We start from the raw sequence: 27992 nt of genomic DNA on the forward strand, positions 1-27992 counted from the left end.
AATTGGAGGTTACTACGGTTACAGCACCCCTGTGATCAGCCCAGTGCAATCTGCGGACCATTTCCCATGGTCTCGAAGCGGTCTGGGACTGGGCCTCTGCCGTTTGATTCCACAGCCGATCGTGGCAATGTGTCTGGAGTTGGCTTCAGCGCTGGTACCAACTGCACAAAGGGTCAGAGGACTTAAGGAAAACTACTGTTCTTAACTGTACGTTTGACTCCAAAGGCTGTGAAAGTCAGCCTCAGTTTCCCTGTCAGAATACATGGACTTAATTCCAACTCGCAAATGCAGACGCTACCATTCCAATAATTTCACAATGTGTAGACCAATGTGTCAGAGAATAACTTTACCAACAAACTGATCCCTGAAATCAAAAGGATCAAGGCCATTTTGCTGCTGTTATTAGGATACAGCTTCATGATTTGCTTCCAATTTCCTGACCTTTACGACCTCTTTCCCTTGTATAACGAAAATATACATGGGAACATCCGTTATCTCAGTGGAAAATGGAAATGTGTCGCTGAATATATGCAAACACGGGCCAGTACCCGGGAAGTCTGACAAAGAACTGTTTTCATACACTGTCAGCAGCGACACAATTCAAATGAAGTGCCTTTTCTGTACTCTCGCCAGTTATTTGTGATAGTTTATTAAAAAAAAAAAAAAAAAAAGTCTCATTATTCTGTCATTAACTTCTACGGAGACATTCACAGTACACCACATTTTATTGACACATAAAGGCATACAGTACTTATATACATCTTTTTGAGTATTTACAAAATAGAGAACCCATGGATGTTACACATGTAGAAAAATATGCATTACATCTATATAAATATGTACACAATGTGCAAAACATATGGCATACAAACAACACGAGGCGTGGCACGGGTGCTGGGGAGAAGAGAGATTGACTCGGCTACAACGAAGGATGTAAATGTTCCCGAAATACAAGGATTTTAACAACAAAAAAAAATAAAAAACATCTTGTGTGTTCTGAAGTTCCGCCAAAAAATGTACGATTACATGATGATAAACGGTGCCGGTGAATGCAGAGCTGAAGCCCGAGCCAGTGTGAACCTGTTAACTCTCTAACTCTGACTGTGAAGGTAGAGAAGCACATAGAGAGTCTCTTCAGTGTGACCGTGCCTTCACAAAACCTCTAGATTTAAGAGGGTCATTCCAACATCAATAAAATCAAGGCAGGCCCTGACATACAGTACAGTATATCGACGGAGAGCAGCCGCTATTGCTTTAAGCTGTCCCCGTCTGGTCAGTAACCACAATTACCAATGGTTAAGTGGTGTCACATTTGAGCATAATGTGTAGATTTAACCTCAGCCAAGAGTTTTGTGCATGTCTGATATGAAAAAAAAAAAAAAAAACCTCTGCAAACCAAAAATACACACACGAAAATCCTCTGTTACAGATTTTACACCAGCGTTGAAACAAGATTAAATGGGTTTTTTTCTTTTACTTTTCACCCTTAAAAAGACGAAATGACAAATACAAAAATGTGAGGAAGTTAACAAAGTGTGATTATATGTTCTTTTTGGCAACAAAATATCAAATATGACAAACCAAAAAAAAACCAACAACCATTAACTCGTCATTTATTCTATGATACACATGAGTTAGTGATTCTTTCTGTTCATCCTGTTAAGGATTTAACTCGCAGCAGCGAGAGGGAAAAAAAAAAAAGACAAAAGAACTAGACCTGCGAGAAAGTTTACCGGGTTCTGAGCACCAAGACGACTGAGCCGAAGCTGCACCGACCAGGGGTGACCGGGAGAATGAGGTCATCTCTGGGTGGGGATTAAACAGGTGGTTAACCAAAAGCTTGTTTGTAGGAACACTGAGATAAAACACTGTGCAGTATTTGGCGCAACTGTTCTCATTTGAATTTGGGCACATCCATCTGATCTGATCTGATGACAAACGTGTAACTGCAGCAGTTAAGAGCATCCTACTGCTTAGACAAGACAGTGTTTTGATGTTAACGGCTCTCAATCAGTTTGCTCAGGCCGCCAACTTATTGCTGATGAAAAAGCAAAAATCAGCATTACACAGGCAGAACATGCATTTAAAACACAACACAAACAGCTTCATTTCAATGTGTTCCTGTTGGAAATGACCCTGAAAATGTGCCACAAAATAGAGAGGCCGCGCCCTCTAGTGCCCAAGGACGTAATGACAGAGTTGAGTGGTTAAAAAGTACTGGAAATGTGATTTCACTGGACAGACTGTTAAAAAAGACAATTAAAAAAGCAATCTTATTTCAAAGTGCCATAACAGTGTGACTACATCAATCCCAAAAGAATATCCTCAACCGAGATACTAAAGCAGTTACTTCATACTTGGGTTTAAAATGAAACAGCCAGTGGGATATGATGCAATCCATTCAAAAATAAACGTCTAGAATTCACGACGGCTTTAAAAGTAGATAAGCCCTCTTCACTGTGTGTGTATCACACCTTAAAGGTGTCTGTGCTTTTTTTGGACTGTAGGACACCGACTGGACAACACAGATAAAAACAGTCAATAGCCATCAGAAGAGTGACATTTGGAATATGTTCGCCGGATAGCAAGTGATTCGTTTTTCATAGATATCAGCAAATATATAGGAGAGAGAGAGAGAGAGAGAGAGAGAGAGAGAGAGAGAGAGAGAGAGAGAGAGAGAGAGAGAGAGAGAGAGAGAGAGAGAGAGAGAGAGAGAGAGAGAGAGAGAGAGAGAGAGTGTGTGATTAAACGTGAACACAGTCATGCACACAGAGACACGGTTGTACATGCAACAGACAGGAAGACAATCATGCTTGCTCTTCTCACGCACTTGTTCAGGAAACTAACCGATGCATCACAAATAGGGTTGCAAAATTCTGGGAATTTTCAAAGTTGGAAACTTTCCATGGGAATTAACAGGAATTTATGGGATTAAATGGGAACAAACCTGGAATTACTAAATTGAAGGTTGGCCATTAGCAGGGACTTTAAACACAGTTGGGAAAAGCATAATTATTTTTTTTTTAGCATAATCGAAATAAAAAAACGGACAATAATATATATATATATGTATTATATAACAACCTATAATAGATACACTATTGAGGCCAAGCCCCATCCATGCTTTTTATTTTACTTAATTTTTGAATGGGTAGGTTTCAGGGGGGTGAGTTATATTTAACTCAACATTCAGGTTTTGCTGTTCAATGAAAGAATTGATTGTTCAATAAAATAATTATAATATGATAAAGTGCGACTTAAATAAATCTGTGGAAATGTAATGTCATTTTTCAAATTGGAGGTCTGCCTATGACAAAACAAAATGTTTATATTTATGTTTGGATACGATACATTTATTTTAAAACTACCCCCAATGTCCACTTAATTCCAACATTTCCCAATTTGTAATATTTCCAAAATTCCACGGCAGTTTCTGAAAGTTTCCAGAAATGAAGCGCACATTTCCCGCCCCTTTGCAACCCTAATCAGAGATGGACTATTTCACTGGCCGAATATTGCTTTAAAGTGTTCTGCTCGCTTGATTAATGGGCTGTTAAAGCAGACACCAACTTATCGGCTACATGCAATTGTTAGCTAGCACGTTTGCTGGCTAGTGATGCCGTAATTTCCCACACACGCACACACGCACACACAAAGTGCCAGATTCTGTAGGACAGCTGGATATAAAGCTCATCTCCCCCAAAGACATCTTTACTCTTTGATAACTTGCACTTCACACCTATTCTGGAAGTGTCTGCATGTCTCTTAAACTGATATTTGTTCCCTTTCCACCATTTTAGGTCGGTCTATTATCAGAAGAAAAAAAGAGCTGCCAACTTTGTGAGTGAAGTCCCATTTTTTTTCTCCAAAATTACATTCAAAATCAGATACTTGGACAGCAACCGCAGTATCTCTGGAGCAATTGGTCGCGTGATCTAACACGCAATCGTATTGATCGCTACCTATAAACGATCAGCTTGGATATGCGCCGTTCCCATTTCCTTGTTTTTCCGAGGTGAATGAGGCGCGTCGTCTTAAGTGCATAGCTCGACGGAGGAGCTTCCTCCGCTCGTCCTTTTGTTCTTTAGGGTCATTGGTTCGTCAGCGTGACCGCACATAGGTCAGAAGAAAAAAGTCCCATCTGATACGACATTAGTCAGCAAACATATAGTGTACAGTATGTGGTAGACTGGACCGGTGTGAAAAGAGGCTTGACCTTCTCTTGGGTAGAAATCCTTTCAGCTCAGTGATTGACTGAGCACGTGTGGCTTCAAACTGTGCAGCACCTCGGATTCAGACCGGTGTAGTGGACGCTTCCTCAGGTGACGTGGTCAGTAGCTGTGGCTGTCATGGTGACATGACGCACTGACGTCCTTGCCTCAAATTCATTTTTTATTGAGAATCTAAGCTCCTATCATTTTTTTTATTACAACTAGATTTCATCTGGGGTCTGTGAGCCGTGACTAAGAGTGATGCGCTTACTGTGTTAATGTTTGCTTTATGTGCTTTTCTGTCCCGTTATGGCGCGGTTTGCGTCAGCGGAATAAAGACCTTTGCATCACACCGCCTCCGCCTCCACCCTTTTACACTGAATTACTGTGCTTACACGGTAAATAGATGCGGTGTTCGCACTGGAAGCCGACCAGCCAGACCTCCAGTCGAAACAAATGGGTCATATCAGCTGTCGGTACTATTCGGGCTCTGTGTCCCAGGGAAAGTTGTATTAGTGTGGTGTAAAGAATATTTACAAACAGTCCGTGTATTCATTTGGCTCTGGAAGTGATCGTTAAATCATATCACCAGACGCTGTAAAAGTCTAACCTGTTTAAAGTCCCTTATCACTGATATGATCACCTTAGTGATGATGTAATCGTGGCTGTTCAGCCATGAGGCCCTCTTTTAAAGCTGTGCAAAATCCTGCTTGTAGTTCAACTTGAGTGGGTACACTGCCCGTACAGCATCTCTTACTGTAGTATAGTGGGGATATTACAGATGGTATGGATGTACTGGTGACAGGGGTATGGCACAGAAATGCCATATTTTCTCCTCCTCATTTTAAATGTTGATACTCAACCTCATTGTGGCTATCAATCACTTTCTTCCTCTCTTCATCCATCCGTCTGTTTCTCATTCCTGGCTCAGTTGTACTGCCAACTCCCTGGACTCCATCTTTCTTTTTCTATCACTCCCTCCTCCATCATTCCCAGTGCAGCTGCAGGTCATGTGTATCCAGGAAGTCCGTTGGGATCCCCAGTGGCGTGAGCGCCCCGGCAGGACCTGGTGGCATGGTGAGGTCAAGCCACTCCATATTGTCCAGTCCTGGATCAGACAGGCCCATATTGAGTGAGGAGGGCGAGGAAGAATCACAGAAGGACAGGTCTGAAGTGTCCATGGGTGAGCAGGGGTGTTCCATCAGCTGGGCCTGCAGTTCCTCTATCAGGCCTCGCGTGCGCGGGTCTGAGGCCGGTGCCCTTTCCGCCAGTGTGCACTCCAGAAAGGCCTCCAGCTGATTATCTGTGGCAAGAGAGGAGAGCGTGGGCAGGCTAGGGCCGATGCTGGGGCTCAGGGTGGGTGGAGGAGCCAACTGGATTTGCGGAGGTGGCCTGGAGAGAGCGGTGTTGACCGGCAGGGTGGAGATGTTCGCTGTGACTGGGAGGGTCTTAGTGAGAGACACATGATGGTCCGGCTGGATAAATGGAGTGATTTCTGGAGGAAAGGATACAACATGGATTATAATGACAGTTGGACCGACAAGGGCCCCTTTAAAGACTAGCAGAGACTTTTACTTTCATGGAACACAGTGGGCAAAACTAGTATTTTAGGGCGCACTCACACTGTCCTTCCGCACCGGGCCAAAACAGGTTTTTTGGGTAGAGCCTAGTGCGTTTGACCAGTGTGAGTGCAACCGCTCCATGTCTAGCTGCGGCCAGCTGGCCGTCCACAGCCCGTTTGAGAGAGGTGGGCTTTTGTAGAGCGTGTTTGCACATGTACGAGCACGAGCGTGCGCACGTGTATGATCACGAGCACGACACCTACGGCGGCTCTCACGTCATTTTATGTGCGCCTGTTCGGACATAGAAAAAAAAAAAAGACGGACCATGGCAGTGTGAGTACAAACGGGCTGGCCAGCGGGTGGATAGGGAGGGGGGGGAAAGTACCCTAAAGCCCGGGGCACGGCGCGGAAGGACACTGTGAGTGTGTTGGCAGTGCCTGACTCTGAGAGTCTGAAACTCCTGAGTTTAGATGGAACTGAGACGGGAAGTGGCACTGGTGTTGTCAGAACCGGAGGCTATGGATGGATGTTTTAAACTTGCTCATAATAAACAGAATGTTCATGGGTGTGTTCTGTCGTTGTGCACCTCCCTACCTCCACTCTCTATAAGGATGTCGAACAAGTCATCCATTTGCTGACTGGTTGCTGTGGGAACCTGAAAAGACAAGTCAGTGAAGTTAAGAGACTTGAAGCTGCTCACCAAATGTGAAACAATTCCTAAAGACTGGAAAACTGAATAATCTCCATGCACTTTTATGCTTTTGTGTGTGTTTGGGCTGTGGACGTCGTGCATCTAACCTGTGAAACATTGTTGACGTGCAAATTGCGGCTCCGTTTGATGGCCTCCTCGTAGCGGGGAGGCTCTTTTGTCTTGGGAGGCTGAGTAACGAGGGAGGCGGGCTGAAGGATGAAGGCAGGCTGGGGAGAGGAAGACTAGAAGAAAAATACAAAGATGGAGAAAAAACAGGCAGAAAATAAGAACCATCTGTACGAAGCCAATTCAACAAGTTGAAAAGTTCCATGAAACAGCGATTTGCCTAAAAAAGCATCCAGTAAATACCAAACTAAAGCACTTGTACCTTATTGAGGGGTGTGTTGGAGATGTGGTGGTTGGGTGAAGCCCGTGGAGAGACCCTGTTGTCTGGGGAGCTTCTCAGGAAACACTGGGGATTCATCTGAGGCCTAGTCTGGTTCTCCAAACCAGTAGTGTTATTGCACATAGTCAGAGTCTGTTGAGACACAAGACAGTCTAACATCAGTCCTGTTTTAAAGGAGGAACTGGGGATACAACAATCGGGATGGGGGACATGCACCCCTGAAGCTATAACAGTGTTTTATTGATTATAAATATAGCGTATTATATTTATAGCTGACAAATTAGATTTGGTTAAAATGCGGAACAAGCTAAATATGAAAGTAAATTACTTTTTGCTAAGAGATAAGATATGACCACGAGTAACACCATAGGCTCACTTTACTTTATCATCATCATTCAAACATGTTAAGACATGAAGGAACGAAATTTGTAACCCAGGTCCAGCAGCGTACAGAATAAATAACATTTACAGTGTCATAGCTAAAAATAGACCCTCCAAATAAATAAATTAGAACTTCAAGCCTATAATAAATAGAAACACGTAGTTAAAAACCGAGCATCGTGTTTAAAGAATGACATCAACAGCCACATGCAGTCGCCGCAGTGAAAAGTGCAGAGGACAGACCGTTCATAAACCTCACAGCCTCTGGGAAGAAGCTGCACTTAAGCCTTGTTGTGCTGGCTTTGAGGCTGCGCAGCCTTTTGCCTGTTGCAAGCTGTTGATATCAAACATTACACCTGACACTACAAAAAAGAGAGGATTGGTTGCAAATAAAGAGGACTGGTTGTGGTAAAAGATAGCATCTCACACATCTCGAATGTCATGCTAGAATAAGTTATTAAGTAAAAATGGCCACTTTCTGGTTAGGTTTTTTTTTTTAATTGTGGGGTTTCTGGGCTGTTTGTTGGACAAAATGACACATTAGAAAAAGTCATTGTAGCACAATTCTTCACAGAAATGCAACTTTGCATGGCTGCAGACAACTTTGCCATCAAGGAATGACTGGATCACCATTGTTAACAAAATACAATGCATGGCAAAACTGACTCTCACTCTAAGACTATGGGGTGAACAGTATACAAAGTACTGGGAAAGTTGACTTCATAATCTTTAAAGTGTAACCCATTGTCTGTGTGAATGATGTCTCCATTTTGAACTAATGTATGACCTTTGTTAGCCTTATCAACCTGTCTGTTCACTTTTATCATTTTTTTGTTTCTTCTGTTCGCTTGTTTGTTTTTATTGTTGAAAAAAAGAAATGCAACTATGTGGCGTGACTGACCTGTAGCAGTGGGTTGTGGTTGGTTAACTGCTGGCTGGGTGCCATCTCCATCTTAGTGGTTTGCGGCTGAGGAACTGAGGCCTGGACCAGGCCTGGATTGGAGACTGTGGCCTGTAGAACAGACTGAGATCAGATGAAAGGGCAGAAGAACATGACTGTGAGTTGACACATGACGTTCTCTGAACTGTAAGCCCCTAAAGCAGCTAAACACGCTCTATCAGTCATCACAACACGTGATGTCACTCTACGTTGTTGCAATCTTACCTGCAGGCGGATTGCAGTAGCGTTGTTTGGTAGTGAGACTGGGAGGAGGATCCGTCCAGTCTGGCCAGTCGTGGTTAACAAGGTCTGAGGCTGGCCCAGCACCTGGGACACTGCACCTGAGTGACTGATGAAGAACTGCTGCAGGCTTGGGGCTGCGGATTGGGACTGGGGCTGGAGTGTGGGACTTCTCTGTGACTGGGAGATGAGCTGTGGGCTGTTGGTTATTTGGGGCTGGGCTTGGGGCTGGGCTTGGGGCTGGATCTGGGTGATGAGCTGGGTTTGGGTCTGGAGCTGGAGCGGCTTGCCAGAAGAAACAGTCACATCCTCCAACTTGACCACTGTTGGCAGAGGGGAGAGAGCCTGGGAGCACAGGATAGAGTTGGGGAGTGTGGCGGTAGAGGATGAACAGTTTGACAGACCCTCCATTTTTACTACATTTGAGTTGAGCACAGAAGGAACAGGATTCATGACAGATAGAGAAGTGAGTCTGGGAGATACAGAGCCAGAGTCAGCGGGGCCACCCTGGCCTCTTTTCTCCACCTCCAGCTGCATCTTCAGCGTCTCCACCAACCTCTGCTCCTGCTCCAGCTTCCTCATCAACTCCACTATCTGCTGCTCCTTCTCATGCAGCCGCCTGTCCTTTTCTTCCGGCACATGGAAAGGTGAGGGCTGTTGACCCGCCCAGGCAGAGCTCATCATTTGTTTTTCAGAAAGCGCCTCAGACATGCCTACATCCGGCTGGGTGGTGGAGCGGTCAGCGGGAATGGGTGAGACCGGGGGTGTGGGGTTTATGCTCTCTGGAGCCACCTGATGGACCGGAAGGACTATAGTGGGGGTGGTTGTGGTGGTGGTGACCTCCATTGGCATGGTGGTGGTAGGTGCAGGAATGGTGGTAGGACCAGAGGTGCAGTGATTTTCCTGGAAAGGCTTCAACCTTTCTATCAAGTCGGTCTTTGTTCCAGACACAGGGAGGCCACGCAGCTTTAGCTCCAGCTTTAGCTCAGCCACCTAGATGAATACAAACATTATCAAATCATCAATTTTGGACTAGTGCTCAAGGAGGAGTGCAGCTAATTATAAAATGACCTACGACTACAACTTTTCTTGGAGTGTAATCAGTGTCCACCAACTGATCTCAGCAATAGTCCCAATATAGTCCCACACATAAGACCTTTCTGCACAGATTAAACAAGAAGACACTTTATATGTATCTAACTATAAAGCAGCGAATCTCTTTGTTTATGTCCGTCCGTCTTTCGCATATCTCGTTAATCTGATCTACTTCACACTTGGCAGGTGTATTGCTGGGGATCCGAGGACATGCAGTGTCCAATTCGGTGAGATAGTGGCGCTATAAAAAAACATAACGTTTTGGCCTGTAACTTTTCATCAACCAAGGGCCGTCCAAACCATGAACAATTACTATGGCTATAACTATGGGCATGTGAGCATCCACTCCATGCCATCAACACCTCAGCAAACAGGGCTCCAGAGAACCAGGAATAAGAGCAGAGTACCGCAACACAAACACAGACAAATCTATACCAGTATGATAATAACATCTAAAACACAATATCCACTCTCAGTCACCTGCCCTGCCATATTCAGATACAATTTGATTGGCTGTCATATTACTCTGAAGTGAAACGATATCGTGGCCACTGTTGTTTTCATTATGGTTGTGGTCCAGACTCAGCCATCCACTTGAGCTAGAACAATTTTAAAACTATATATTTATAGTTATCGCTTTTGGTGTGGACGGCCTTTTAGTCTCCGAAACAAAATCTTTTCCCTGTATTTTGTAGGTCCAGACATATATATCTGTATAAGCCACGCTCATTTACATCTAGATTGATTTTCTGCCATTTTGAATTGTGACTAAATCTGTTTTTTTTTTCACTACTCCTCCAACACATTTTGAGCAATCATCACTAAACTTGCTACATAACATCTCTGGACCAAGGTGGGAAAAGTTACTTTTTTGGCTTGTTGATGTTTCATAGAATTTTGCTATAGTTTTGCTCAAATGCTGTGGGCAAGGCTAATATTACAAAAAATGCATCTCCTGTACATCCTGAACGCTTTGTGCTATTGCAACCACATTTGATAGACATTTGTAGATATGATGTCTGAATGGCCATGACAAATGTGGTGCCATTTGGCCAACAGATGGTGCTGTAGCAGAATAATCCAACTATAAAGGTTAGTTAAGTACTAAGACTATCCTTTGCATATCTCAAGAAACGTTCATCTAATCAACTTCACACTTGACAGGGATATTGCTAGGGATCCACGCAGGTGAAGTGTCGAGTATGAAGGTAATCGGATGAGCAGTTCTCAAGAACTCTGCAAGTAGCACATCCGGAGGCCAAGTAATCTGGTTGCTCCAAACAGGCATGCTTTTCAAAAGGCTATGTGCTCCAAATGGGCACTGCACAAGTGTATAATTAATATTGGAATTAGTGAGCTTTAGAGGAGCTGCTAGGCAGACTTAGTACCATTACCATTAGACAGAGCAGGGGTAGTTGTTTTTCCTGCTTTCCCCTGAATTTTGCATTTTTTTAATCCAATGCAACTTTGAGAAAAAAGAATTTGAAGATAACAAATGTTAAGCCCTGTAGTTATAATTGCTTTATGAAACTTCCTCAATGACTTGACAAAACCCTGTCAGATATTATGTGGGGTTATCAGATTTCTATGAAAACATTCTTGCACTGGCTGTGTAACTTTTCCCTTTAGGCTACAATTATAACTTTGACTTCTGAGCTGCTGAAGCTTGCGGTTCCAAGCTACAAGGGTGAAGGGTTTGCTGGTACAAGTGGGTTTCCAAATACCTTCATCTCCTCCAGGTTGGCAGGCAATACTCCTGGCTTGCGGTTTGAGAGAGAGTTGTTTGGACGAGCCGGAGACGGAGTCACGGAAGGAGGTGGAGGTGCAGTGGGTAAAGACACCACGATGGCGCTGCCGCTCTGACCCTCGGCCACAGGCCTACAGCGAGGAAAAGACACAAAAGCAAGAGGACATGCTCATTTCAGGAAATAATTCACACTACTTCCTTATCGCATGAATAAGAAACAAACAGAGAATGAGGAGGTGGGAGCGAAGTTGGACAGAGGAGAATCATCGGGGGATATCGCTGAAGAGAGAAAGACAGGAAAGAAAGAGAGGAAATCTGTTCCCAATATGAGCAGACCATCCACCCTGTGCCCTGCGCCTCAATTACAAAGCCAGTCAACCAGACCACAGTGCTGTAGTTCAAAAGGAGCTCGGCCATGCCACTGCTGTGAGGGCATTTATGAAAACAGCAGCTGGTGAAACAACATCCTGTTCGTTATTAATATGATTAGACACAGAGTTGTTATTGGAAACTAGGTAATGGCCCTCTGGGTAATTGAAAACAACAATATTTGCCGTGCTTTCAGTCCTTTTCAGATAAAGAGTTATGGAGGCAAGCCAAATTAGAAATAAAACAATGCAATTACAATGGTTGTTAGAACTTCTAAAGGTTTTCTATACGTACTTGAGTGGTGCTGGTAATATAGTCTGGTAGTTGTAGTGCTGCTGTTGCTGACTAAGGATCTGCAGCTGCAGGAACAGCTGCTGTTGCTGCAGCAGTCGGGCATAGGAGGAGTCCATTGGTGCTTCACTGGCCTCCTGCTTCTGGTCGGGGGGAACATACTGGTGGTACTTGAGCTTTTTCACCCTGGACTTGGGCTCTTTGTTCTTCTTACTGCGGCTCTTTTCTGAGGGAGACTTCTGCTGGCTTTGCTGTTGTGGGATAAAACGGGAAAACATACAATAAGTACAGAAGCTTTTAAATGTAACACATTATATTAACAGGTGGGAAATCATGTTCTTACTTTCACCAGTGTTGGGCCTGGTTTTGAAGGAACAGCTGTGGTGACTGGTTGTGCTGGAGTGACAGCTGGGCGGCTGGCAGGCTGCTCAATGGTAGAGATCATTTTCACAAAGTCTGTTGTTACTTGTGTAGCAACTGGGAAGGGCTGAAGAAGCATAAGAAAAAGACACTCATAACTGAAAAGCAAACCTATAAACACTGTAAATATTATGACGTTGAACAAATCCAGGGCTCATACGCAAACACCAGTATGTTTGGTCCTGTATCTGACCTGCAGAACCGTGCTGAGTATTGGTGGTGGTGGCGGTGGTGGTGGTGGTAGTAGTGGTGCCAGAGCTGGAGATGGTGGCTCTGGCACTTTGGTCTCCACAGGAGAGGGGACCGAACTCTGAGACTCCTGGCTGGCCGGCTGCTCTGGGGACAGGGCATCGCTGCTGTCTTCATCCAACACTTTGGGATAATTCACCTGACCCACTAAGAGAAAACCACAAAATCCCGCTATTAACCACTTATTGTTGTGTTTATATTTCCTTGCCAGGAATACATTACTTTTATCATAATTTCTCTACAATTCCCTGCACGGCTATTCAAACAGCGGCCTCTTCTTGACCGCGTCCATTAAGGGAGAAATGCTCTAAAAGCACTGGCTGTCTATTATGGTAACATTAGCCATTTCATCATCACTGCTGCCCTGTCTCTCACCTATGATGGCCTGTTTAACGCTAGAATCGACCGGCAGGATGTTTTTCTCCACCAGCTCCATGGGGCCGGGTCTCTGGGCGAGCTTCTCATTCAGGTCGTCGGCCAGCCGGGCCCTCTTCAGTCTCATCTGGGTGGCCTGTAGTGAGGGTTCTGCTCCAGTCTCTGAGGAAAAGGAAAAAATTGTCACATATCAAGTATTATCATCTTTCAGAGGCTGTAGCGGGCTTAAAGCTAGAGTGAAGATATGGGTATCATATGAAACTAAGGGGCTTAATAACACTCCAAAAGGTGGGCAAACTTTTGGCAATTTTTGAACATTTTCAAAGGGATCCCTTTACCTCTCACTTCAAAATATCTGAATGAAATGGGTTCTATGGGTACTCACAAGTCTTGCCTTTACCGACATGTCCATTTTATGATAATCCCATGCAAATTTTTTCACATGCATTATAAGTGTGTTATTTCCGCCTATTCTAAAATGGAGTGTTGATATTATTGCACACTGGGGTCCCTCAACAGTGTTGGAGTTGCATAAATTGGGTCTGACTGGAAAACTGAGACTCTTGTGGATTCAAGGTGCCCAACTGTATTCATGTGTGCTGATGTTAGTCCCCATATTAGCCATTTCATTGCAATGAGACCATTTAAAAAAAATGGTGGATGGTGGCTGAGTGGTTAGAGCAGGCGCCCCATGTAAAGAGGCTGAAAAAAAAACTTTATATCAGTGTATAAAATGAGCTTTTCTGACCTCTAGGATGACAAATAGCCTCATGGAACTTTACAACCATAAATAGAGACCTAGAGCATTAGGTATACTGACAATAAGGGGGGTTCTTTTCCTGCCCTTAAAGATCCTCTGTCCCCCTCTTAACAAAGAGAAAATGGGTCTACGTGGGTCCCAGAGGGTTTTAAAAAGGTCTACATGGAACACCATCTTATACAAGGAGTGTTTGTAGCGAGAGCTAGAGAATCACCAGCACCTTGCAGGATGTGCATCCTGACCAGCTCTGCTCTCTCTGGACGACTGCGGATCTTGTGCTTGAGGAAATTCTCAGTCTGAAGAGCAAGAGGACACTCAGTGAATTATCTATGTTTTCATGCCGTGTTCTTTTCTGCTGCATTATACAACACAGTCCAGTAGTGCATTTCCTCCGCTTCGCACAGTTAGCACTTTCTTTCCAAACTGAGGGACTTACCCTGGCTCTCTCCAAGCTGCGAATCTGCCCATGGAAGGCTGCCGGGCTCTTCAGAGCTGCAACACATGAGATTTACAGTACATCAATGCACAACCCTGATATTTTTGTCTATTCTGTTTCATTTGTCTTTTGGGCTCCAGCGTGTATATTGTGTCAGCTGTCATGGAACAACTTTATTATAATACAGCCGCCCACACCACATTAGCTGTTCGTTGAGTGATGGACAACTGTTTGATACTCACGAGGCATGATGCCCTGGTCCACCAGCTGCTCCCGGGTTCGCCTTTGCTGAAGCCTCAACTGCAGGACTGAAAACAAAAGGGAATATATATATATATATATAATGAAAGAAAAACAGAGGCATTTGATTGAAATATTAAGAACAAAAACATGAGAGGAAAAAATGAAGCAGACAGAACACTTAACAGTTGAGGGAGAGTATAAAAATAAAATGCTAAAGTAAAATAGGGAAGAAAATTACATCAAGCTGAGTAGGTAACCACATACTAACCTATCCAAACCCCGATACCCCACTCAAATCCTGCTCTCAAGTTATTAGGTTCACAACATACAATAACATCTTTCTATAGTGGACATTTTGCACTCAGGACGCCAGTTATCCTTCCAGTCGACCACATTCTTATAAACATTGGTTACACGCATAAATGCATGGCAGTGTGGTGGAACTATACCGGATAATTAAATTCCTGTAGAGGAGAGTTTAGCTCCAAACAGTCAGTCCGATCCTGTGTTTTTCTTTTAAACTTCACTCCTGAGAGCTAAACGGTGCAACTTCAATCCTCAGTTGTCAGCTGTTAAAGGATGGGATGGTGTTTTATTCTGTTTCCCCATAAGCCTCTCTTCACCAGGGTTTAACATTTCAGTTAGTATGTGCTCACAAGCCGGCTGCTTTAACGTTTGGACCACTGCTACCCAAAAAGAAAACAGTACAAGGCAGTCACCAGAGGCAAAGAAAAACAGCCACCACCAAAATACTAGCTATTATTTCATTGTCATTAATTCCATCTGTTTAAAAGGTGCGTAATGAAGTAGTTATGAAGCTGTTTTATCAACCCACAACACCTAGAGAAGACAAGCTGGCAACAGCATTACCCAACTGGAGTTGAGGAATTAGCATTAAAACAAAGAAGAGGAGTGCTCACCTGCTCTGAACCTAGTGCAGTCTCTGGGGGTCGCTACCTCCATACAGGCCATTGTCTGAGACTGAGAGTCCTGGCCTATAGAGCAGTCCAAAATGCAACTGAGTGATTAAGTCATTTGATCCTTAGGTGACAGCCTTTGTATTCAAGCCCAAAATATATAGTTCAAGTCATATGTTCTCTCAGCCACGGTGCAACATGATCAGCTGAATGCTACGAATCCACAGAGTTGTGAAGAGTATTAGGAAAGCAATACTAGGCCAATCCTCTTTTTTTTTTTTTACTGCAGGGCCACAACCCCCTCCAACCCCCTCCAACCCTCTACATTGGTTTCTTTTAACAACTGACAGAGTCAAGCGTCTGAGTCAGCACTGACTAAGGACAAAGGACAACACAGGAGTTTAGCAACAACATTAAGTGTATTATAACTTGAAATTATGTTAGTGGGCCTATAACATAAGGATGTGTCACAAGTAGGAGATTTGCACAAATTAAATACGGACGATGACGACATGCAGACACTTCTCCATTCACAGGAAGGGATGCGTCAAAACTTACAGGGAAATACAAGCTCTGTTGCACAGGAAACAGCTGGCCTTTTCTGTGATTAGTATTTTTGAATCAAGAACCGGGCTCGTGTGCCACTGAGCTTATCGATTCCATCTATCAATACCAGCATGTTTTTCTGACAGTTGCACATTGCAGAAGACTGAAGTCAAACTCTGGAAACTGTCAACAAGAAGGAGTCATGGTTGAGAGGAAGTAACAGGCCTAAACGTAAAGTTACAATAACATTAGAACTAGGTAGGCAAGTTTAACACTTTAACACTTTTATTCTTAGAAAAACCCAAATAAAAAAAGGGAGCAGTACAAATATTTTCTGATATCATCTACACTGTGTTCAGATTCCAATATTGAATAAGAGTTACGTTGCTGCTGAACACATCGACCGATACAGCATCGAACCGATAAGCAAAATCTATCCCGGCACTGGTATTAATAAAGTCGTATCAATTCCCATTCCTATCGGGGATAAAAAAATAAACTCTTTCAGTGAAACGCTTTCTTCCACGTTGAGATCACTAATTGCATCAGCTTGGTGGCTATGCATAACTGTCATGCATCAATAGGTCATAACATGACTGGGAGTACTGCAGCTTTAACACCAACTAAAGCTTCAGTGAAACATTTACAGAAATTTATTGTGGCTCCTGTTTAAACGGAACCTTTTTTTTAAAAAAAGACTATAGATCCCTAAAGAAATAAACAATTCGGACCCCATCTACAATCAGCCAATTGTTGGAGAAAGGTTTGCAGTGGGGACCTGCTTGTTAAAGGGTGATATTTATAGACTTCCAGTCAGTGGCATTGTCCTCAGTTCCTCCGGGAAATGCTGTTGACCTGTGACCTAAGAAGGCTGAGGAGAGGTGGATGACCCGACTGAGCTACTTAAACACACAGAGACAGACACGAAATCTGCAGGTCAATAGCGTAAACACAGTGTGTCTGTTTTGCCTGCAGTTAAAATGTGAGCGTGTCGTATTATCCAGATGTGGATTTAAAAACTTGTTCGACAACCCAAAAAAGGATTTGTGATATTTGGGTTATCAAACAGGCTGGCCAAACATAGGTGATGAAATGTGGGAAACACAAAAAACAGTGGCATAAGTAATAAGCAGACGTTACATGGATAAAGACATGATCTATTAATTAAAGGAATGTTTTTTTGCATTTTTGGAAATAATTTGTTTTCTTGTAGAGTAAATCTGTCTGTTCAATATGAAGCTGGAACCAGCAGCCGTTAGCTTAGCATACAAACTGGAAACAGAGGGAAGGTACAACAACTAAAGTTTAAAAACATCACTGGGAGGTAAGGTTACTAGGCAACCAGCAAAGACATCGGGAAGTCACCGCATTCAGCCAAGAAATATTCCCACACATAACCCCGTTAATTCGTAACTTGCAATTTTAACACTGGTTTTTGTAAAAAAATTAAATAAACAATATATAATGTTCATTAATGAGCTTAAGAGGTGCTGTTAAGCAGACTTTGTTACCTTTGGACACAGCCAAGTGAGATGTTTCCACGATTCCAATCTGTATGCTAAGGTAATATAACTCAAGGTTTTATTTCTGTTAAAGCAGAGTTTTCCTTGTTGCCTTTGCTCATGGAGGATTGCTGGGTGTAAATGAGAGACTATGTTCTAGACCTGCTCTGTGTGAAAAATGTCATCAAAATAACCTATGTTGTGATTTGACTTGACTACAAGATAGGGACAGATATGACAGTGGTATCAATCTTCTCATTTAACTCTTAGCAAGAAAGTAAAAAAGGCATATTCCCAAAATGTCAAACTGTTCCTTTCACATAAACTAATAATACAAGATAAACAAAACTGACTCTGTTGACAAAATAATCTGATAATCACTACTAACATGCCTCACAGTGTGTGTTTACATGTGTGTGAGATGCTCTAATGAAGCTGAATAACTGACAAAAGTTGAGACAGAACTTGCAAAACAGTGGATACCTGAACAGGAAGGATCGTGTGCATCCACCCGTGACTCTGGTCTATTTTTGAGACATCTGACTAAAGACTGATGTCCAAAAATAATTCAAATACAACAGTAAAGTTGCAGTGGACGTCTTGTACACTGAGAAAGTTTTCTTTGAAGAGCCAGACTTGAGAGTTAATTACAGACAACATTCACTATTTATAAACTGGCTGGAGGATGGAAGTTTGCCTCCTACTGTGGGAAGCAGCCGATAATCATTTGGAGATCCTATTACAGTCTAAAACTTTTCACAATCTTTTGTATCTGCTGTGCACACCTGTATCCTCTTAGCAACAGCAGGTTGTTGCTGTTATCAATTGATAATAATAATAAATAAAAATAATAGGCTACCTCTTACTGACTGCCAGACTGATTGGTCTCCTTCCCTGTCACAACAAACTCCCAGGCCTGAGTCTTGACGTCCCACTCAGCTGATAAAGCATTTCTCCTCTCTCCTTCCAGACTCTCTGAGCTACAGTCTCCTGCCCCACACAACAGAAGCAGTCTTTGACACTCAGACCTGTCATGATGGTAGACAGATTAACATCTGCATGTTAAAACCAATATGAGCGAGGGGGACACTGCGGTTGGCAAATTGCTCGGGATGGCTCAGAGGGTGGAAAGTATGAGGTGTGTGTTCTCACTGGAAGGGAAATGACAAAAGCCAAAATGATGAGTGGGTGCTACTACTGTTGACATTCCACAAAAATGTTCCACAGTCGAGACATTTTTTACTGCGCTCTCCTGCAGACAGCAGCAGCCACCGTGCATGACAGCACAAATCCTACGATTACCCAAAACGTGTTTAATCCACAGCTCGCTGCAGTTGTTGACTGTATCTGACAAATAAGATTTTTGGTGGTGATCAATACCAAAGTGACTGCAGTGAACTGATCTCCCAACACGATCTAAGCCACGATTAGGGAGCTGGCAAAGGCAGCAGTGAATCAAACCCACTCCTAAAGCCTGGTAATCGTGTACCCATCCATCAGTGTCTGAGTCAGTCCCATGTGGCTGCCAGAACACCAACATCGTGAGGGTAATGAGATGCAAACATGCAGGCGTGCTTGCATGATGAAGATCATTTTTGTTGCGCACTGCACAAAAGAAAAGCTGATGGAAGTTTTCATTCGCTTTTATGGCCAATTTTAAAAGTGGATTCATGCAGTATGCGCCAGAGTGCACGTCTACACGCATTATCAATGTGTAGGTCATCTCTTTATGAAGGGTATAAGAGGGGACATGTTATGCTAACTTTCAGGTTCATGTTACTTGTATTTTGGAATTGTACTAGAACATGTTTTCATGCTTTAATGTTTAAAAAAAATGGATTATTATTTCCATATTGTCTGTCTGAATATACCTGTATTCACCCTCTGTTTTGGTGCCTGTCTCTTTAAGACCTCCTCCTGAAAGAGCCATGTCTGATCGGTCAGTGTTTCCAGTTCTGCATCATCATTGCAGATGGGCAATTACTAACTGCACTGTAGCGCCACTTCCCATCCATCCATACATCCATACATCTATATATCCATACATCCATTATAGTATAGTTGTGACATCACAACTGTGCAGAAGTCCTGACAGCTCGTTTAAAGTCACAGTTTCTGAATACGAGCCGTGTGCATTTCTCTGTGGAGTCTTTTAATACTTTCACAGTATTTACTGTATAAAGCACCCCAACCGGCTTTGTAATAATAAAAATAAAGACATCGAAATCTAACTTTTACAATATGGGACCTTTAATGCTAAACAGTGTCACTATGTTGGAGGAGTTGGAAAAAATGCAAAGCGCTTAATGTGTGTGTAATCTGTACATATTAGTTGTTAACTTTGACTTTGATTATGTGGAATTCCATTTTAGGGAGACGGTTATCGATACATATTTCTTTCTAATCAAGAAAAACTCATTTTTGTATCTTCCTCAGCTTTTTTGCCTTTTTAAAGTTTCATCCAATCACCCTGCCAAGTGGCACCTCCTTTGTTTTTGTTTTCAGAAGGAAGAGGTGAAAGTATAAATATTTTTTGGTCACTCTTATCATGGTGGCCGTTTTAAAGTATCTCCTGTCCTAGCATGCCATGCCTGTACAGCAGCATGTCCTCACCATTTTTGCGTTCATTGAGTGGAGGCAGTGGCTGCAGCGACAGCTCCTCCATCTCATGGGTCACCGCCTCGCTCTGGGGACTGGGTAACAGCAGACTCGACATCTCGCAATCCCCCTCTGCTCCTAGCAGCCCGAGAGACGGCTGGAGCTCCATCTTGCCTCAGGAGGGGAGGCAAGCAACAGGGGCTCTGGGTCACTGTCCCTTTGGTTGTTGTGTTGCCTGTGTGGATAGAAGAAACGAGAGGAGAAAGTGAGGACTGAGGAGGTAAATCTAGTAAGCTCCTCTCACTGAAGAACTCCACACGAGGAATACATCACTTATGGATATTTTGTGGGCTCCTCATGAACATCAGTAATTCAGAATAATAACCATCATCCTGTTGGTATGACTACTTCACCCGACTGGTGAAATGCTAAGGGTGGCATTTCATTCGGGCCATCTGGAAGAGCTCAGTCGCAGCCCAAATTATTCATTAAACGAGCTGGGTTGGCCATTATCGCATCAAACCGCTGCTCGTGAGAAACAACGCCAGTTTGTGCATGAATGTTCCCTCTGTTCAGATGGGCTTCATAATCTGGAATATGACGTCGCTGTGGTGGTTTCAAACAGGGGGAACGGAAACATTTCGGGGAGCAAAACAAACAGTTTAGTATCCATGGCTTCCCAACAGCCTCTTAACCAGCGGATGACAGACTGCTCAGTCTGAACATGCATGCTGTTTATCGCTCTTCAGCAGCACCCACATGTAGCCATTCCAGGACATAAGCACTCTTTACCAACCGCCCAGATGTGTTGCTTTTGGCTGAAGACTACTTATTTCTCCCTGTAGGTCCATAAAGTGCCAAAGGTATTTGACGGCCCAGGGAGACTATGGGACGTAACTGGACACATTTGGTCTCAGGTCCAACACGTCTAACTGTTGTCCATTCTGGTTGCTGAATACTGATGTCATGTCATGGATCCAATTACAGGGTTAAACCTCATATTTTAACATTTTATCTTGTTCTTTGTCGCTCAGTACATGTGACATATCTTCACAAAAACATTCACTGAATTCCTGCTGTCAAAGTCAAGCTTTTCCTGTTTCTGCTTTTCACAGACTGATAATCATTACTACATTACTCATAATTACACCATTTCTTAACAGAGACTCAATCGCATGCTTAGACTAATCTATTGATTTCACTGTCCGTATTATGCCAATTATAATCAAAGGCTTCTTTGTTGTTAAATCAACCGATCACACGTTTTAAAAGCCACAACTTCTCCTCTAAGGTAAACATTTCTATCCCTTCCTTCCTCAGAGTTGATCCAAGTAAATTCTTAAATCACTCCTCAGTTGACCTGTACAGCAGCTGAACGATAACGCAAGATCACACGAGTGTGACAGGTTTCCCGCCACACCAAAATACACCTTCTCAGGCTCCAAATGATGCATTTGTGTTCAGATCCAAAGTGAGACAGCCAATCAGCGTCAATGGTGGCTTCTGAAGAGGTTAGCTTATATGTTGCAACGGCATAATTTTATCACAACTGGAGAATTTTTCTTCATTGAGAGAAGAAAACGACACCAAAGGCTTTTCTCAATAGGGAAGAGGTTTTCTCTCTTCTCCTGGTTGTCATTGGTGAGTTTGATAGACAGATGGTTCGTCCAATCACCTCCTGTTATGTTTTGAATGTGTCTGCCCTTTTCCAGTTTCTAATGACAGCTTCTCAAATGGTTCTGTGAAACAAACCATCTGACGAGTCAGGTTAAAGTCAAAAGCGTTATGAAAACGGCTCCTGAATTGTTGCATGTTGAATATGGTGACCACTGCCGAATTACCCTTCTCTCTAAAAATGGGCTTCTGACCCGCAGCCACTTTCTGGCCACTTAATGATGATGTACTGCGATTAAATACTGCGCTTCAGACATTACTCAGGCCTTGAAGTTCAACCTCAGTGGTATTCAGTGACAGAACCGCAGTAACAAATCTCCAGTGACAGCATCTTCAGTGACTAACCACTCTCTGCTCTGTTGCATGTAAGCACTTCCTATGGATGACAGTCAAGCTTTGCATATTGTGCTTTGAGGCCTTTTGATTTAAATTTTTCAGGGCCAAATAGAGTTGTAAGAAGGGGGACTCTACATGCATTGACTCTAATCAAGTACTAATCATCTCTCTCAGGTGGTGGGGGTTGTAGGCAACTTCATTTATCATCCAGCTGGATACTGGATTTCACTCTTTAATGCAGAATAATCTTCGTTCCTCTCAGTTTCTCTAACAAAGTGATGGGACACCAACTGCGACAGAAGGATAAATCACACACAACTCCCCTTTTCAGTTTATGGCCCTTCATGCAGAACTAATTCCTTTTGCTAAATGGTGTAGGTTTGTGTGATCCAAATTTTGATTGGGGTCAAACAAAAGGGAAAGTCACAAACTTCGGGTAGTTTGATAGGATAAATTGATCGAGGCTTTAGTCACATTTGCAGATATTGAAAAGGATGTTTGGCAATAATGATTTCACTCAAGATTTCGCAAGGAAGCACACAAGTATAAAGAAAGAGGGAGAGTGAAAAAATGAATGTACATATATTTTTAAACCAGGTTAAATATGTATGCTTGCCTGTGATGAGAGACCCACCTATGCAAAAAGGCAAACCAAAGGTAATTGTATACCAATTGTCGTATGAATCAATGATCACTGAATTAAATGAATCAATAATAATAATAATATTATTTCAGTTTATGAGTCATGCCTACCTGTAGTGGACAGTAAGGGACAGTGGAAAGTGACGTCTGGGCTAGTTGCTGGCAAGAATCACACTAAGCCATGGAGTCGAACCTGGTAGAAGAGAGGAAGAACAAACATGAATATCAGAAATGCAACTCAAAGAGATGAAGCAGCAGCATTTTGCCTCTACCCTGTACACTCAATAGATTGCAATCAAATTTAGTCATGTAATGTCTTTCACATCTAGCACTCTCGTCTCGGTCCAGCCACGTTGGTCTCTCTTCCTGTGTTTAAGATCTAGTACAGTATGTTAGGGAGAGCAAGTTAAAAAACCCTGATAAAACAACATGTCACTCTATAATTAAACTAATGTGATATTGTACTTGGAAATTCATCTTCAAAATCCATTCAAAAACAAAGTAAAAATGCATAGTGCCAAACCAGACACTGATGCTGCTTGAATAAGTGCATTTGAAGTGGAGAATAAAACATATGATAAGTACCACTTAAAGAGGCCTGAATGAAAGTAGCCGACACTCTAGGCTGCATCAAGGTCTGGAAATTGATGTTCACAGGTTGCTAGGAAAACCTACAGTGGTCTCTATGACAATGGGAGTGGATCCTGGTGTGGAAATAGGAGGAAAAAGAGACAATAGAAACTCCTGGTACTGATGACTAAAGAGCTGTTATGTAGCATCACACTGCAGTCTGAGGGAGAGACCATCAGAATACAAATCAGCTGCACCCACAGAAGCTTTCAGGGCTCATTTCAGGAGATTTGCTTAATGTAACTCGAATACTGCTTGATTGATGTATCAATTTACTGACATTCAGGGCAGATGAGGGTCTTGTACTACATAATATGATATTTGTCAGTTAGGTTTCCTGTGGTTCCTCCCTGACCACAGCATCATAAATATTGTGTTAACGACTGCAATGAATGTTTGCTTCCTTTTTGGCTATGATTTCCTGAAGCAGTTTTACAGCATTTCCTCGACTAATATAGTATTTTTCCCACGCATGCAAATCTTGGGGGAGTGAATGTTGGCTCTTTGCAGGTTTGTAAGCTTATCATCACCAAACTAATTGCAATTGCTTATTAGTCTGGGCCCTCTCAGTTTTTGATTTCGGAGGGTCGTTATCAGCAGTATAGAGCGAAAAATCTCTGGACGCAATTCAACAGACCTACGACCAATCAGAAACATGAAACGTGTCCTAAAACCTATCACGGCAATAAAACGGCAGTGCTTCATCAGTGGCTGTTACTAACTAAATTACAGCTAAACAGTACACTAAAATGAATGTTGACATACTCAGTCAGTCAATGCGTTTACATGCACAGCAGTAACCCGAAAATGGTCTTAGCCCTGTTAAGGGAATAATCGGATTATTGAAGTTCCCCGCCTTTACATGAGGAGAGGAGAATGGGAAAATGGCGGGAGTAACTCGACTGCCGGTAAAGTAGGTGGCGCTCCGCCACCATACAGCTAGTCAGAATACGTCTTTTGCTTATCTATAACTTTTTAAGGTGATTACTTGAATATGGAAATCACTTAAAATGCACATGCCTAGAATTAGGGTGACAAGCAAAAGTCCACAGTCAAACAATTTGAAGTGACGGCAGGATTCCATCAGTCAGACCACTACCTGCTGTGTGTTTATACGTGTTGGGGGAAAACGAGGGTGGGGGAACGAGTGAGAGAGAGAAGAAGGAACAAACAACCGTCACGGCTGAAAGGGCATTTCGGGATAAACATCGGAGCTGCCTCTGCAGAATCAAAGAGCGGATCCAGATGTCAGGCACCGCATGTTGCTCTGCCATGGACTGCTCTTTCAACGGCACGGGGCAACAAGTACCATGTGTTTCATCAAAGGGTAACGTAGACACACCTTAAACACACGCACACGAGGTGGGCTAACTAGTAGAGGGTATAAAGAGGGTTTGGATGGATCAACGCATTACTATATATTATTTTACTAGGAGGCAGTGCTGTCTTTTTCTGCTGCTGGGTGTGTTTGGTATTTCAAACCTGGCACAGGTGATATGCAGGGTCATTGCACTGGCCTACGCGATACGTCAATTATCACCATTGTACTGTGCAACCACAATTACTTAACAAACATTCCCACCCCTTCCCTTTCATTACATGGGCTGTTTTCTTGTTAAAGTGTAACAAAGAACCTGTGTGATCTGGTCTGACCCACATATCATTAAGGTAAATTAATGAAGAAAGTCATCATCATAGAGAACACTTTATAAGAACCATGAGAAGCAAGTAGCCCTATACTGACTATATTCTGGAAAGAAAACAACACTAGTATCAGTGTTATGTAGACAATGATTGTCAGAGACAACATAAGTTAAACGTATTTGCACAGCTAGTGAGGAAGACAAAGAAAGGCTAGGACAATTGGTCACATACTGGTCAGATATGGCATGTCACAAAAACTTGACAGCCTGTAAGTGCCTGAAAAGTCAAAGAGCCCCACTAAAAGACCCAACAAACTGACTAACAATGCCACCTTCTTATCCCCTTACTCTCACTGGAAGAGCTATAAATAGATGCTTGTTAAAAGACTTCTATATGGGCAATTTAACTTATAGGACTGTAGCATTGACATTACCCAACAGACTGATGAAGATTTGAAGAAATTCCTCCACATAATCAATGCTTATTCTGGAGCCGAATTAACCAGGGCAGATACTATGATTAACTGAAAACAATAACTCATTTCAGGTTTCATCTGTGTTCAACTGCATCACTAGAATGACTACAGTATCTGGGTGTGTCTGAAGCTGTTCTTTCTCTCTTAGAACCTAATAAAGGCTTAGACATATGCAGCGCAGGTGTGCAGGTGAAAGGCTTTATGACGTTATATGGCAAATATCTTCCTAATTGCCTTAAGCTCACGGGACTGAACGAAAACAACAACCAATATTCCAGACAGTATTTCATAATCCTGTTTGAGGCAAAACAATCATCAAATCGATACTTTTGCAACCATTCAATGGAAAAGGAATTATTACAACCACAGAGCTATATATCCACTAAAGTAACAAACACAGAGATACCACCCATTCTCTGCATACTGACGAGAACAGGCCATGGGTCAACCTCACTACAAATAGGCCTGGCTGTGAAGCTTTCAAGTGATGAAATACCCACTAACACTCCCGTATACACACACAGACACACACACATTCACTTGAATGATGGCATGAGATAACTGAAAACTGCAGTCTTGGTCTAAGAGCTGACACTAAACACAAACAGCCAAGGTCTGGTCTCTGTTAGATGACATACAAATACCACTGTAAATTGTCTATGAAAAAAGAACATGTTGTGATAAAACACTGACACAGCACAATTATAAAGAAAAGAAATAGGCCTATTGTCAAGAAGTCAAAGCTTTTGTCCAAAAACTAGATATCCTGCTGCCCTAGATGATTGGGAATTGTCTTGGGAAAAAATAGATCTTGTTGCTACACACTGAAATCAACCTTGTTGGGAGTGTTATTGCTTATTGCTAATTCATTTTATAATTTTGTGAGAGACGCTAAGAGATGTACCATACACATACAAAACACGCACAGCATGAGAAACACTCCATGCCAAACTACCGTATGAGTTTGCAGTTTTCTGGGCCTTAAATAGATCACGTCTAGTTCCAACAAAAATGTCTTCTTTTATTCAGAGATAAGACAGAAATTATGAAATCTCTATAGTTAATTCACTAGAGTCTGTTCTGCTCTGTTCCCACAGTTACGTGTGCTGTCATTTCCTCCCCAGCTGCCTTTGTGGACTCTACTGAGAAGATCTTCTAACAGTACAAAGGATCAATGGCTGGAAGCCAAACGCCATGGGACTGTCTCACATAAGAAAAGAGGGACCATTAAAGCAGCTACAAGAATTCAAAGAATTGTGTAGGTTACTTACTGTATGTAGTTTATGCTTTTCTGTGGGTATATAACTCTAGCGTGTCTGTACTCATAACTCCTGAGACTCAGAGTCTTATTTCCCACAATCTCAGTATGGGGGCAAAAAGTCCCCGACATTAGGACATTCTAAAATAAGTGGACCAAAACCAGTTACTATAGAATGCAAGCGTGTTCGTCTATATGTAGTTACATTTATTTTAATTCCCCACAGGGAGAGAGATGGAAACCCTAGTCTGAAGCGATCTGAGCGCTTTACTGCAAACTAATACTGCACTAGGGGGTAGAAATAAGCACAACACGCAGGGCTATATGGCTCACAGCCTTGGGATAATTACTTTCCCATCCAACCATATGCACATATGTGTTTAGATTAACGGTAATAATTCACACTTTTCAAGTGACAGACTTTGGATGGGGCCGCCTCTGAAACCACCACATCTTCCTGTCTGTATGACTCACACGCACCGCGACCTGTTTTGGATTTGCTGCAGCAGCACTACATCACTTTTTCTCGCGTCAATCGATTGAGAGGCAAAGGGATAAGATCATCGGGTTTCTGCACGCGTGAATGGCCCCATTATTACACAGCGCGTGTGGGTTTTTGAGTAACAGGGCTTCCAACTCACACTGATCTAATACTGTTACCTCGCCATGCCCCAGCAACCAGAGAGCATCCTGACTCAACAGTAAATGGCAGAAATAAATATGCAGTGCACAAACAACATACTCACAAATGATAACTTGGCAACTATATAGTTTTAACAGCAATAATGCATTTCCCATGTAGAAGTATTATTATCTGACACGGCTGTCGGCTCCACCACAGCTACTGTTATCGCAGTCGTGGAGGCGGGTGGGTGTGGGATAAGCTAATATTGGCTAGCTACTTTAAATCTGACAGGTGAGTGAGTTACAGATGTTGACAATCATAAATGACAACGCAGCATACATTCTAGTTTTAAAAACATGTCAAAATGAGTTACAACCAACCCCTCGTCGTCCATGCTTAGCTGTGCAGTCTTACCGAGCCTACCCTGCTGTCTCTGTCCGCATATCACCAACGCTGCTCAACAACAACCACCTCACAGTTTCGCTCGTTAGCTCGGTTTAGCTAACACGGGCTAACATGCTAAAAACAAGACAGCGCCGCGCCGGCTCCGTGGTCTTACCGAACTGCGAAGACTTGAATCTGTCCGAGATCTTGTTCACAGTGAGATGTCCATTAATGTAAACGGAACTACCTTGTGTATTTTGTTTTTTTTCCTGTAGCAATGAGATAGAAGTTTATTTCGCGGAGTAAAATGGCTGCGACTGGTTCGGCTGCAGGGTGACGTAATGA

At 42.8% G+C, this 27992-nt stretch overlaps 1 protein-coding gene across 2 annotated transcripts; it reads right to left on the reverse strand.

Moving 5' to 3' along the window:
* Positions 1–772: 772 nt before the first annotated feature.
* On the reverse strand, positions 773–27956 carry mrtfba (myocardin related transcription factor Ba). 2 transcript variants are annotated; one of them, XM_083932649.1, is made up of 18 exons: positions 27823–27956; positions 22743–22824; positions 19995–20214; positions 15337–15411; positions 14416–14481; positions 14174–14229; positions 13958–14033; positions 12978–13139; positions 12547–12749; positions 12277–12420; positions 11937–12184; positions 11251–11404; positions 8417–9424; positions 8153–8263; positions 6853–7002; positions 6572–6706; positions 6368–6428; positions 773–5706 (listed from the first exon to the last, which is right to left on the reverse strand). In XM_083932649.1, exons 3-18 carry the CDS (start codon positions 20146–20148, stop codon positions 5198–5200), a joined length of 3312 nt encoding a protein of 1103 aa, XP_083788775.1. In that variant the 5' UTR covers positions 20149–20214; positions 22743–22824; positions 27823–27956; the 3' UTR covers positions 773–5197. The 2 variants fall into 2 exon arrangements, with proteins under 2 accessions (XP_083788775.1, XP_083788774.1); XM_083932648.1 differs by having other exon boundaries at positions 8153–8275.
* Between the last annotated feature and the right edge of the window lie 36 nt (positions 27957–27992).

This window comes from Echiichthys vipera (genome assembly GCF_963691815.1).
Source record: "Echiichthys vipera genome assembly, chromosome: 18".
In the NCBI taxonomy this organism is placed as follows: domain Eukaryota; kingdom Metazoa; phylum Chordata; class Actinopteri; order Perciformes; family Trachinidae; genus Echiichthys; species Echiichthys vipera.